The 13821-nt window shown below is 34.8% G+C and overlaps 1 protein-coding gene across 2 annotated transcripts in view; it reads left to right on the plus strand.

Moving 5' to 3' along the window:
* The window catches only part of CCDC141 (coiled-coil domain containing 141), a 97079-nt gene that overhangs the window by 19572 nt on the left and 63686 nt on the right, over window positions 1-13821 (plus strand). For both annotated transcript variants that reach the window (XM_061379319.1, XM_061379326.1), the window contains 3 exons: window positions 7995-8186; window positions 10010-10118; window positions 12538-12791. In XM_061379319.1, coding sequence (XP_061235303.1) covers window positions 7995-8186; window positions 10010-10118; window positions 12538-12791 — 555 coding nt within the window. The remainder of the gene's footprint in view (window positions 1-7994; window positions 8187-10009; window positions 10119-12537; window positions 12792-13821) is intronic.

Here is a 13821-nt window from a genome sequence, read left to right on the forward strand (position 1 = left end):
TAGGAAATAATGATAGAAATGGATGGGAAAAGAGACAAAAGACAAAGAGTTTTTTTAAGTTCTCTCCTTCCAGAGCAATCCAATATCCAGTTCTGATGAGAATATTTCTTGTTCGGAACAATCTGGTGATGAACCTCATCATAATATGGTGAAACTGAAATGAACCTGATCGTGAAAGGAATAGGGTCAGGAGGAAGCAGATGAACTTCAGTAGTATAATAACAGGAATGTTATAAAGTTCAATAGTCCAAATATAAGATTGTGAAGTTAAAGTAAATAGCAGGTGTTTCTGTTGCAGTCTTAAGTTTACTACCTGATTGTAGAACAAATATTAACCACCATGGCTGTGGAAAGTGAATTGGGAAGCATGAGTAGAAATTTAGATTTCTGGTCATCTATATTGCAAAAAGCCAACATGAAACTGAAGGTAGGTGACTAGTAGGGATATCAAAGGGAAGAGTATCATCTTATTTCTTAGAGTAGACTAAGAAAATGTTTTGTTTGTATTAGCAGAAAGACTGAGATTCTCATAGATATATTGAATGGGTAAACACCACAGGAAAGCAGCTTGTTAAGTTCAAGGCCACTGCTGGTGTAGGGATATAAATAGAGATCACTGAAAACGTAGGTTGGAAAAAGTTTCTAGCTGTCAAAGCAATGTCTCAAAATAGATTTTTCAATAGGAATAAAAGGGGCCAAAATACTAGGTGATTTTGATTTACAGCAAGAAATATTTGTAAAAAGGACTGTATGAAATTATCATTTCTAAGACCCAGGGGGCTGAATTGATGACAGAGGTCTTAAGAGGATGAAAAATTTGTGGATCTTTGCTTTATTAAAGTTCTTCACTTCTGACTGTACTATAGCTAATAATATAAATTTCTGCTGTTCGTGTTGACATGAACTACCAGACTGAATTTCAGTTATGAATTAGATTGATTAAGGAGCTGCTGCCTGCTTAAGAACAAATATTGGGTAGTATTTCAGAGGGAAAAGTGTATTTTATGATGACTGGATTTGGAAGGAATCAGAGTGAAATAGATTTTTTCTATAAAGTTATGACTGTACCTAAAATATTTTCAAATTATTTTTAAAATGCGAAATTAAAGTATTTTAACATGAACAGGAATATGTTCTTTTTGTAATGAGACTGGTAGAATTAAGTTTTGTAGGAGTCTGCCACTCATGAAAATTTGAGTGTAAGTGCAGAATTTGACCTATTTTTAATTTGTGTATTTTTATCTAATACTTTTTGCTTCAGTTCACAGTATCACAGTATGTTAGAGATTGGAAGGGACTTCAAAAGATCATCTAGGCCAATCCCCCTGCCAGAGCAGGAACACCTAGATAAGTTCTATGGCATTCTCATTATAATTCTGTGGTATGCTATTTGTGCATTTTTAATTTTAGCTGGGCCTGGAGTATCAAACTGTAGTAACTTTGTACCAAAATACAATGGCTCCGGTGTTCCTTAGTACTGCAGTAATTAAATATGTAAACTGTACACCAGAACATTGCTCCCTTCAAGCTACCAGTGCTCTTTTTTTAGTATAGTGAATACAGTTGTGTGGAAGTGGAAAGGAAAAAACATCTCACATGGAAGCTGAAATTGGTCTGTAGTGCTTAAAACAATGCTTTACTGATATGTATTTACTGAGACAAAAAGAAGCTGCATGCTTGTACAAACACCTTTTTTTGACTACAGTGCTAGGCATTCCTTCATTGTCAGGCTTCACACCAGCTTCTGAAAGCCCAGAGAGAAACATACCATTCCATTCTTCTGAGTTTACAGGGAATGAAAGTTCATAAAAAGAAACAACATGTGAAGCAAAAAATGTTATGGACAGGACATGTTCATATCACATAATTGCTACCTTGAGAAATAACAATGCAACATACTCAGCTGGATGGGATGGATGCTTTTGTTTGTTTGTTTATTTGTCTTTTTCCTTTCCCATGTTAACACTGGAAAAATAAAAAACTAGACTGTTCTGGGAAAAAATATCATTACAAATTTGTTGAAATTATACTGTTGAAACAGCAAATATATTTTTAATGTGTTTATTGAAAAATCATGCCAAAATGGGAAACTGAAACACCCAATTCAAAAATCGATTGAAACGAAGTTAAGGATTTACCGGAAAAAATGTATTAAGTTAACTCAATTAAGAAGCCACCACACCAAATTCAGGTTTCTGTGAAATATTTTGCTTTCCCATTAGTCAGCTTTTTATGATGGAAATACACTTGTTTTCTCATACTAAGTTTAATTCTAGGACAAGAGACATGAGTTGGAAAAAAATTCTAATGCGATATTACAGAAAAAAGTTTGACTATGAAGTCTGTTAAATTCTGGAACAGACTGTGCAGAGAAGTTCTGGAATTCCCTTCTGGAATTTCCATTGTTGGAGATATTCAAGACGTCACAGGATAAGTCCTTGAGTAACCTGAGCAAGGGGTTGAACAGATGATCTGCAGAGTCCCTTCCAAACTTAATTTTCTATGATTTTGTGTTGATAAAAGCTCATATTCCAAAGATGAAAAGTCTACTCCATTGAAAAATAAAATATTTATGCAATAGATAGAAACAAAAATAGTTGTGGATAAATATTTGAAAAGTTCACAGTAACTAATGGCTTTGACAGTTACAGAAATTAAATTCCAGACTCATGGGAATAAAACCTTAATATAACCGTCTAATAACACTTCAATAGACCATTTTATGCACTTGAACTCTTCCTCAACAAAGTTTTCTGTGAAATATACTTCAATATTTACTTGTCTGCCTTCTCAAAATGCAACTGTGTTCAGCTGCTGGGGTAAGAGAAAATGACAACTGTTTTGGTATTATATTAGGTGTTTGTAGTATTACAGGAGCTATTTAAATAAAGTACAAAGCTGTTTTAAATGTTTGAAGCATTTTCAATAGACATTAAAGAAAAAATTAAGTCTGTATTTCTCGATTCCCACGAATCAGTTATAAAAACTTTAAGGTTAGCACACATGAACAGTTTTCTAATTTTATTTTTTTTTTGGTAGCTTTATGCGCACTTCTTGTGTTTTATTTAATGTAGCAGTTTGGTTTAACTTTCAAATTTTCTTTGTTTGGGTTTGAATTCATCACACAGTAATTGAATAAGAGAAAATAATTAAATGAGGCATGACTGCTAGTTTTCAAGTTGTCCCTGCTTTCTCTGTTAGGGATTATACTCCTCACAGCTAATCAATTAGTGGGAAATACAGCATACCGGTCAGGTGGTCAGGTACAGATGTTAATTCACAACCTGTTCAGAAAAAAAGGCTTCTAAAACAAGTAAATCTGCTTCTGGCACCTGTACCAATTTTGCAATGTCCACCCTGAGTAGTTAGGAAAGATTTAACATTTAAAATGTCTTTCTAATATGTTGAAGGTGATGTAATATTAGGATAAATGCATGTCTAGTTTTATTTCAAAATATAAAATAATCAGCTCTTTTAAAAGTCAGCCAAGAAACTGCAAATGGAGTTACCTCAGAGACCACCTGTTTTTCCACAATATATTCAGGAAGCTGTGAAAGCGGTGTGATAATTTGTGGGAAAATAGCTACTAGTTCCATGCGAGCTTTGTTTGAAGGTCTAAAAATATTTTACCTTCTTCTTTTCATGTGTCAGCATTAAGTCCATGACAACTATTTATTTTCACTGATAAATATTAAGATGGTGACTTAGTAAAAATCTATCAGTATCATATGCTCATTTAATTCCTGTTATAGTAGCTACAGGTCTGGTCCATTATGTCAAGAAAATCTCATGCTGCATAATTGCATGCCGTTACTTTGAGTTGTTGTGCATGTAGCTGTTTTATGCTTTCAGTAAGACACAGACATAATAATGGCTTCTCTTAATGCTTTGCTTCATCAGCTTTTCATCCAGTAGTATTAAAAGGGCTATTTTAGAAGTAGCATTTATTTTTTTAGACACTTTTATAATGTTTGACAACTGCTCTCTCAACCTGTGCTCTACCCTTTCATGCCAATGCAATTCAGGGGCAAAATAATATGAAATCATTGTTACTGCACTCAAAATTCACTGGAGGAAAATAAAAATGTCTCATGCTACATAGAAAATGAAACCTCTCTATATATTCCTTTATTTATGACCAGAGGCTCTCAATTAATTTCTTCTCTGATATATTTATTAAACAGAGGCTGTCAGTATCTTATCTTGGAGATACGGTATTTTAGTGGTAAGTGTATGGATACTAAAAAATAGATGTTTTACAGGGTCTCCCTTATTTATTTTCATGAGCCAGCTTCTCAGTATGTTTTGGGTTGTTTTTTTCCAGATGAGTCAAACATACATCATGAGTGTGAAAGTGATTTCATTGCTATTACGCAAGTGTGAAAATACGCTGAGGACCAAGTTCAGTTTATAGTCATAGCTATTCATGATGAAGTAAACTCAGATCCTGGGTCTTAAATGGTGATGGGAGAGGCCTGTGGAACATCACATTTCCCAGGGCATGTGGTAATCTTTTGAATTTCCTCAGTAGGATTTACCAACATCAGTCTTCTGAAGCCCAGACACAGCTAAAAGTTATCTTTAGGCCTCTTTCCTGCCTGCCTGTCAAAGGGCAGCATAATTTCCATCTTCCTACTGCTGGGGGTTTATTGTTGGGTTTGGGGTTGTTTTTTTTTTTGGGGGGGGGGTGGCATTTGTTAGTTGTATTTTTTTTGTTGTTGTTTGGTTGGTTTTGTGGTCTCTTCATATGCCTTCATTTATCAGTGTGAAGCTACAGGAAAAAATGAATTAAATCCATAAAACTTACTTATTTTTCCATTTTTATAGCTTTAAAAAAAATTCACATTATATCTCATAATTAGTGATTCTTCTAGGATTGTCTTTGTCTAAACCTAAAATAGTGTTAGTGCTGAGTTTGGGTCTTGAGTGCTATTGCTTTGAGTAAGCTGAGCTGTTAGGAAAGAGTGAAATCATTCTTCTGTCCTGGAGACAGGCAGAGATCTAGGCATTTCATGTTATCATATGTAGTTAGAAAATAGTGGTTATTTGGATGAAATATGGTAGACAAAAAAGCAGCATGACATGGAAAATCCTTTCTTATGTGTCTGAAAGCCTAGTCATATTCTCCTTGACTGTCTTCATGGTAACAAAACTATTGTTTTATACTGTGCTTTTATTGGGCTAGCCTTTTAAAATCACCTTGCAAGCAGTGTGGCTGGGTTTTCAAAATACATTTTGATAATCAATAGCTGGGTCTCTTTCAAAGGAAAGGAAAGGTCAAATCCTGCTTTTCTGTTTGTGAAATGTAATGAATAACAGTAACAGCTGGCATTAGAAATAAATTAAAAGACTAAAATACTGTAATGGTATGTAGGTAGTATTTGAAGAGCAACGTATTTTAGTTGTGAGCTTAATTACCTATTGGAAACGGCTTCAGTTAAAGAAATTGTTCGTTGGTATTCCTTGTGGAAAAGCTTAGAACCAAATTTAGTAGCATAATTAGTAAGATGATAACAAAATCACCTGAGTCTACCAATTTTACTTGCATTCTATAATATGATAGAAGCATGACCGCACTATTAATGTAAGTTTGCCTTTGATGTGTTTGATCTGTTTTTATTGTGAAAATCCTGTGTGTCTGAAGTTAACCAGCAAGTGGAAAATAAAGGATAGAGCCTGAAAAGATGGTTAAAGAGGCCTTCCAGATGAAATAACTTCTTTCTCCTTCTTAGTATTTTATGGACCATTGGAGATTTCAAGCTTTTACAGTGTCATTGCAGGGCAGTGAATTCACATCCTTGTGTATTTCATTCATTCATCTTTTGTCATGGTATTTCTTTTATTCTGCACTTTGGTTTTAAAGCTTCCCCAAGACTTTCACAAGATCTTTTCTTCTAAGTGCTAGGAACCAAACCAAACTCCCTTAGATCTCTTAGCAAAATTTCATCCAACACAGGTAGCACTTGGCAGTTAGTACTTGGAGTTTAGCCTGTTTTTGAGATTGAACAAAGAGTAAATGCTTTGCTGACTCTGAAGAGGTTGTGTGTATATTTAGGAAAATCCAGTATTACATGACCAAGGTGATTTTTATAGCTTTGACAATATAAAGATAATTGAGAAGTAATGAAGCAAACCAGTGAAAGGAAAATAAATAAAGAATTGAAAGAACTGTGTTAAATATTGCAGTGAAAGTTGCATTTTTATCTAAAATTTTTATAAGCTCCATTCATAAACTTATTTTGATGAAGCTGGGGTTTAAATTTTTTAGTTGTACAAACATATAATCTGTTTTAAAAATTATGAGTCCCTGCTCCTCTTTTTTATTTCTAATACTGATTCTGATGTACATAAGACTAAAAACCACTGCAAAAACCCTTAGTTACCTTATCAGCTAGATAAATATCCTTGACTAAAAGCTGACTGAAGTATTTTGGATTAGATTCCCAAGGCCAACTGTTTTTCCTGATCTCGTTCGCTATCAATAGCTATATCAGGGTGATGTTATCTGTTCCATGTAAATAGCCTCATTTAAAGTCAAAACATCATTTTAATTGTTAATTACATTTCTACTTAAATACAGAACAGGTAGCATTTGGGGGATTTGAGCTTTCCTTCTCATATTATGAGGCAACCAGGATGGGGATTCAACAGACCAAAAAGATCTGGCAGCAGCAGTTCCCATTCACAGTATTCAGAAAATAAAATGGAGTGTGTCTTGTTCTCTGGAACACTGTTTTTTTTTTAATCAGATGCTCTTTTTGATGGGTTTGCCACCAAAAAATAGGCATGCATTCCTGTTGCTGATAATGACTTTTCTATATAATAGAGGAAAAGATGGGATTGTTGGAGCTGCTCTTATACCTGTTAATTTTACTACTGTTTTCATAGCTGTCTGCCTCTACAGCTATATTAAAATAATTTCATCCTATTTTTTTTTATCAGAGAAAGAATGAAAGCTCTATAATTTATTGTACTGTTCTCACAGTACTGGTTTTAAAGAGAATTGATGAGCCTCCTCAGTTCAAGCTCACATCTTTGTGAGGTATACAAGGTCTAGGGAGGACTGGAGGCTATGGTTCTGTGTTTAGTTTTCTGTGAGTTCCTCTTTTCAATTGGGTATGTCAGGAGAATTTGATGTTTTCCAATTTTGTAAGCTTTATTAAAGTTTGTGTTGTAAGAATGAGTCATCATAGATTTTGATTTCCCTAATATAGATTTCTTTTTCCATTATACGCTCCATGATAGCACCTGTAATAACAGCAGAAATTGGCACTTTGTTAATTCATGCTCATGATAAAACCCAAGATGGAGTAAAAAGAAAAAGAATATAGAACAATTTTTCTGGCACACTAAAGTTTTTTAACATAATCTGGAAATGGTCCAGCAGTTATCTTTCTCATGGTGAAATCAGTAAAGGGAATGAAACACCACTGAATGATTTTCTTGACAGTAGAGTAGTAGTATTTTGCAGCTGGCCAGCTTGAATAATGTGGTGAGCTGGATTTGAAACACTGCATAAATACATGCATATGTTCAAACTACTCTTGTCTGGATTTCACTGAAGTCATCACAGATTTATAAGTTACCTTACAAAATTTCAAGCTTGTAGTATCAGGTAAAGTGACATCATGTGAAAGAAAATCCAAAATAACTGTTTTGCTACCACTTCCAGGAAGATCTGTGCTTAAGGAGATATAAACGCATTTGAATCTAAATATTATAGTATGATAATTTTTCTGAACACTGTTTTTTAAATGAAATTTCATAAAAGCATTGCATCTTAAGTGCAGATAAAAATCAGAAGCTTGCTATGAAATCTGCAGGAACAGCTACACTCCTTTCCTTCAGGAACTGGAAGTAAAGCAGGAGTAGCAGATCTGTGGGTACTTTATCAGTTTGTCAGTATCCTGACACACTGGTATCGGCCGAGTGTTTTGGATTCTGTTTACAGGTTTAGTTTTGAATTTATTTATTTATTTATTTTTCTTTCTTAGGCTTTGGAAGACCAGGTATGGGACCTGCTGAGTGAAGCAGACAAGGCTGCAGAGGAGAACAAAGAAAAGAGTCAGGTTTATGATGCCATGGCAGAGACCCTTGGGGATGCATGGGATGCCCTCATCACAATGTTAGAGAAGCGACAGGCACTTCTGGAACTTACTTCAGTGTTCTTTGAAAATGCTCTGGAGGTTTGTATGTAAACCAAATGACATTTGATTTGAAACCTCCTATAGGTTACAGGTACTTTAAGAAATATATATGATGTCTCTAAAATTTGTACAGAAGATTACAGTGAAAAATGGAATTGGACAAAACTCTAAAATATTTAATTCAGTGGCTATGGACATTCTGCAGAATATCTTTTCTTTCTTATGATCCAAATCAGCTGGCATTGGAAAAAACTCAGATGCCGTTGGTTGGCCATTGAAGGCTTTACACCTAAATATATTCATACAGCTATTGTAGTTATGCAAACTAAACATGAATCTAGCTTGCCAGTCTTTTACCTGAAACTTCCATGTGCAGATATGTACAAAAAGGGCAATTGTGTGAGCCTGGAGACAGATTTCAGTGTTCTTTGTCCCTGTTTATTAATTTCTCTGTATCTCTTCTACTAATTCACTGATATTCAGGGAACTAAAGCAGAGAGGGATTCCATACCACGCAGGCATGTGTTTACTCTGTGTAGCCTCACATTCAGTTTTACCCACATCTCTGGAGCTTTGAAGAATTTAATAATTCTCCCCTATTATTTTGTTTTTACAATAGCCCTGTGCCACCTATAAATTACAGAAGCCATTCTACTGCTACCTGCCATAAGAACTCCAAGATCATCAATCTAATAATTACTGCATCCTGGCAATATGTATGATACAAAGAAATTAGTACAGAGTTGACATAAATATTAATATGATAAATTCTATACTACCAAAAGTTAAGCTAGTGCAGACTATATCCTTAATTGGCCAGCTGAAATGCCTCTTCAACAGGCTTATATCATGAAACCAAAATGCAGTAGCTGGAGCACAGCACAGACTGCACCTGTTCCATATAGAAGGGATGAATAAATGCAATATTGATTTAAGTAGGAACTGTTAAAAGTTCTTATAGAAAAGCTTTTCTTGAAATGACAGCCTGTGGTTATGGAAATCTTTGTTTTATTGGGATAAAACACAAAACATCTGAAGAATAGTCTTTAGTGAAAATCAGAACTCGAATCACAAATCAAAATCAAATCAAATGTTGATACCTAATGAATTTCTTTTATAGTATGCAGATTAAGAAGGAGAAAAATATAGGACAATAGAGAAGACAGAAAAAGCAGATCCTTGGGTTTAATATTCCTTAATTTCACTGTAGGTTTCAGCATCTCTGTTTATGCTGAACACAAATTTGAACTCTACTGATTTCTTCATTCTTGAAGTGAAGCAGTAGAATTGATAAATATTGCCTAAGAAGCAGAATATGCCTGAACTCTCTCTGAGCTACTCATACTTGGAATTGTACCTATAATTAATCAGTCTGTTAGCTTAAATTTGCTACTCATTTCTGCCTTCAAAGGATTGCTTTGAAAAGTGTATTTCTGTGTTTCCCCTAAATGTGGTTTTGTTTTTTTTTTTTCCCCAGTACTTTAACATTAGGATGAAGTTAGAAAGAAGTTCTGGCAAGGAAACCCAAGTTAAATAATTTTACTAAAGGCTTTAAAAATAACGATTTGTTTCATAAGTATTTATTTTTAGTAAGTCTGAAGGCTGTGTACGAAATATGTTTCATTAAGGGACAAATCTAGAGTATGTCAACTGAAATTTGGGTTACCTCAATAAATGAAAACCTTAAAAAGTCCAGAAGGTGCATAGAGGCCACAAAGCATCTTTATCTAGCTGTCCCTAAAAATACTTTTTCCAAGAATTTACAAGTTCTCATGAATTTTGCTTATAATAGAGTTTATCATGGAGTTCTGCAAAAGATAATTATACCATGCTTCTTCCCATCCTTTGTTTTCTTAATGCAGTTTGCTGTTAAAATTGACCAAGTTGAAGACTTCCTGAAAAATGCACAAGAGTTTGACAATATTGACTCTTTAAGTGACCTCCTTCTGCAACAAGAGCATCATACAAAAGGTACAAAGAGTATTCCACTCCTGGTGATGTGTGATTGTGTGTTGACTCCTCGAAGGATGATTTTGCTCTTCCTGTGTGTATTTAAAAAAATAAAATAAATCTTAGAGCAAATATGAAAGTGTTCTATTTGGAAAAATAGAACTGAACTAACTCTTTATCAGGCCCCCCAAAAGATGTGTTATTCTTAGTTTTGAGCTAGATCTGTCATAGTTCTATCTTCGTTGCTATGGAGGAGCTAGTGATAAGTTTGTATTCAATTTTAAGACAGTCTAGGTCAGGTGAGCTGCTAAGAAACCAAGATGACTTTTAGCGCTGATTGGAAAGCAAGTTCTAAAGCCATCCTTTTGTTCCATGGGAAAATTCGTCCAAGTTATCATAGCTGTTAATGAAGATTCTCCTATGGAAAACTTTCCATTGGAAAATTTCCAATCAGCTCTAGTAACAATCCCCTGCAAAGTCCTACGGTTTCTTGAGAGTGGCCAAGGGAGCAGTCTACTGTCTGCTTTCCTTTTGTCTAGGGATGAGGCTTGAAGTAGTAGTGAAGCGAAGGTGGGAGCTATGATATAAAGGTGACAACTAGCCAGCTTCAGAATCTATTTGCCTACAGTGGTTCCTGCATTTTGCTCTGCCTTTGAGGAGTGAGACTGTTTCATTTCTGCATTCAGTTGCCCAGTCTGTTCCAAGAGGTTATGCAGCTAGAACTGTGGCACTTGGGAAAAAAAAGATGCTCTCTTCCCTTTCACCACAACTTTCTTGCACATATGTTGTCTAGAAAAATTCTTCCATGTGACGACTTTTTGTTAATTCAAATTTTCTTGTGAAGTATCTTCTACCATGTTGTGGTATTTTTAATTCAAAAGGGAGAAAAAAAAAATTACAAACCCAATCTCATATTGTGGCTACTTCAGACACCTTTGCAAGTCCATATGGTTCTGTTTTTTATGAGACTTAAGACTAACTGAATTTTATCTGCACTTAAGAGGCAATACTTTTATGAAATTTCATTTAAAATGTAACCAAATTTGCTATAAGATTCCTAACAACTGGCAGAATATCAATTATACTTTATTATGCACTAGTGGAGCATGAGGTTTATATTTTTAGCAGCCTTGAATGTCAGGTATTCTTTCAGGGAATCTGAATATAGAATTGAACTCAGGTAACTCATTAGAGTTTTGGGGCTTCCAATTCAATCTTCAAGGGAGCTGTCCTGGGTTTAGCAGTGGCAGTTGTTTTTCTCTTTCTTGGTAGCTGGTGCAGTGCTGTGTTCCCAGCCCAAAAGTCAAAACACAGCACTGCACCAGCTACCAAGAAAGAGAAAAACGACTGCCACTGCTAAACCCAGGACAGGAGCAAAGTTCTCACTGCATGGTAATTTGAAGTCAAAGTATCTGTCAGTAATTTATTGCTGAAGGAAGGTCTATAACTATAAGAATCATGAAATGGTTTGCCACAGAGATACTGAGCATTTCCTTTTGATTGAAATGTGTTGGCTTCTTAATCTCTTAACCACATCAAATTTGGAAAACTGATATTGAGATATTTGATAAAATAGTGTATTGCTTTGTGCAAGAAGGATACTATCTACCCTCACTCCAAAGTAAGGTGGGTGAAAATACCACCTTTACAAATGTATTGGCTGTATCTGGTATGTGATTAATAGTTAATCACAGATGTTTACCACTAAAAAAGAGTTTTGAAACAAATGCATTTCAATCAGAATAAAAAAGGTTAAAAACTGAGTTGTCCTCATTTATCCATTTTTATATGTATTCCTTTTTTGATGGACTGAAATGGAACATTTTTGATTAACACAAGTTTTCTGAAGGCAAAAAGTTAAATGGACAGGCTTGTTGAAGTGAGCTCCTGGAAACCAAACTCTCTTCTTAGCCTTTGGTGGCTGGAGAAATGGAAGCATTCCACTTCTGCATATTCCCTAGGTGCTTCATATGGAAGGTGGAGATTTAGGCTGCTTTGCCTTTAGTTACCAGTGCATGTAATCAGCTGGGAAGATGAATGTTTCAGCTCTTTGCTGCTTGTTGTTGGTTCACAAGGAGGTAGAAGGTCCTTGGAGCATTCCTTTCAAATACTTTCCTTCATGCCTACCTTGCCTCTTATTCTGGCAAGTTTTGTCTCGGAGGGTCTCGGTACACTTTTATATGTTTATATATGTACCATTACAGGTGTACCTTTGTAGGTTTAAAGAACACCTGCCTAAAATGAAGTATCTTAGGATATACACCTCCTAAAATAAGTATTTAAAACCTACCTATGCAGTGCATGAAAACATATTATGTATGCAAATAGGTGGTTTTAAAAATACTTAACTGATATTTGAAATATGCTACTGGAATTATAAAACACTTTTTTCTTTCTTTTTTTTTTTTTTTTTTCTTCCTATGAAATTCTATCCTTAAAGAGCTTTTGGAAAAGTCGCTTGCACTTTTAAACAAAAGCCAAGATCTAACTGAATTCATAGAAGAATTCAAACATGAGGGGCCAAATGTAAATCCAGAGCTGATCCAGGGAGCCCACAGCAGCTGTTTGAAAATTGACAATCTCCTTGAAATGCTACAAGACAGGAGACGGCAACTGGACAAATTTCTTAAACATCAGCGCCAAGGACTGGAGCAGGTTCTGCAAATTTGTTTGTGGCACCAACAAGAGAACCAGGTAAGATATATAGTAATGAAGTCGTAGTAAAAAATAAAGTAGCTATTGTTTTATAGTAGGGACTATTACAGAAAAGTACCTTAAATATAATGATGAGGTTTTGTACCTTCCAGTCTAACAAGACTAAAGCTGAGTTATTTCGAGGGTTTCGTAAATAGGCTAAAATTTTGTATGGATCTCTAACAGAACAGTCCTGACTGTGGTAATTCTTTTAAGTTTCCTTCTTTGCCTCCAAAATAAAGTTCCTCCCTATACTGGAGGAAAATGTTAGAAACTGTTAGCAGTAGTCTATTTTGTAAGAACTAACTTTTCTGGTGAGGTTGTTCAAGATGAGAAGCACCTTATTCAGCAAGCACAAATTTTGCGTAGGGACAACAGAACTGTTGAGGTACACAAGCAAGCTGACAGCATTATTTCTGGACCAGTCATTATCAGCAGCTGCCAGAAACTGAGTGAAAGGTACTGATTTAATGATTAGATGAAAAAAACCCAAACAACCAGATAAAAATAGTATGGTCTTCTGCAAGTGTCATAATCTCAGTATGTAGTTATAAAATAACATCTAACAAAAATACTGAAAAACATGAAAAACAAGAACTGTGGTATAGGAGTCTATATCAGTTTCTGTGAAAACCATTAGAAACCATCTGTGCTTGCTTAGAAATACATATTATTGCTGCTGTGACTGGTTTTGATTTTTCAGTATCCCCATATAGCTATATCATGAAAGATCCTCAAACAGAAATGTTGTTTCAATATAATGTATTCTCATAAATTTACAACAGCTACAGCTGTTGTAAAATACGTTGGAAATCTGTCCTATTTCATAAAAAAAAATAAATTCCTTTCTTTACATTAAAAAAGTATTAGATATTACTACAATTACCTTAGCATGCCAGTGTTATTCCACAGCATACAAATATAGAAGGACATTCATAATGGAAACATTTTGGAAATATCTTGCTGTTGAAGAGGAAGAGATGAATATGTGGGGCTTGTTTTGGAGCCAACCACACTTCTTAAAAAAAAA

This window comes from Neopsephotus bourkii, unplaced genomic scaffold (assembly GCF_033783945.1).
Source record: "Neopsephotus bourkii isolate Nb327-2 ecotype Australia unplaced genomic scaffold, CSIRO-AGI_Nbou_v1 NB_196, whole genome shotgun sequence".
In the NCBI taxonomy this organism is placed as follows: domain Eukaryota; kingdom Metazoa; phylum Chordata; class Aves; order Psittaciformes; family Psittacidae; genus Neopsephotus; species Neopsephotus bourkii.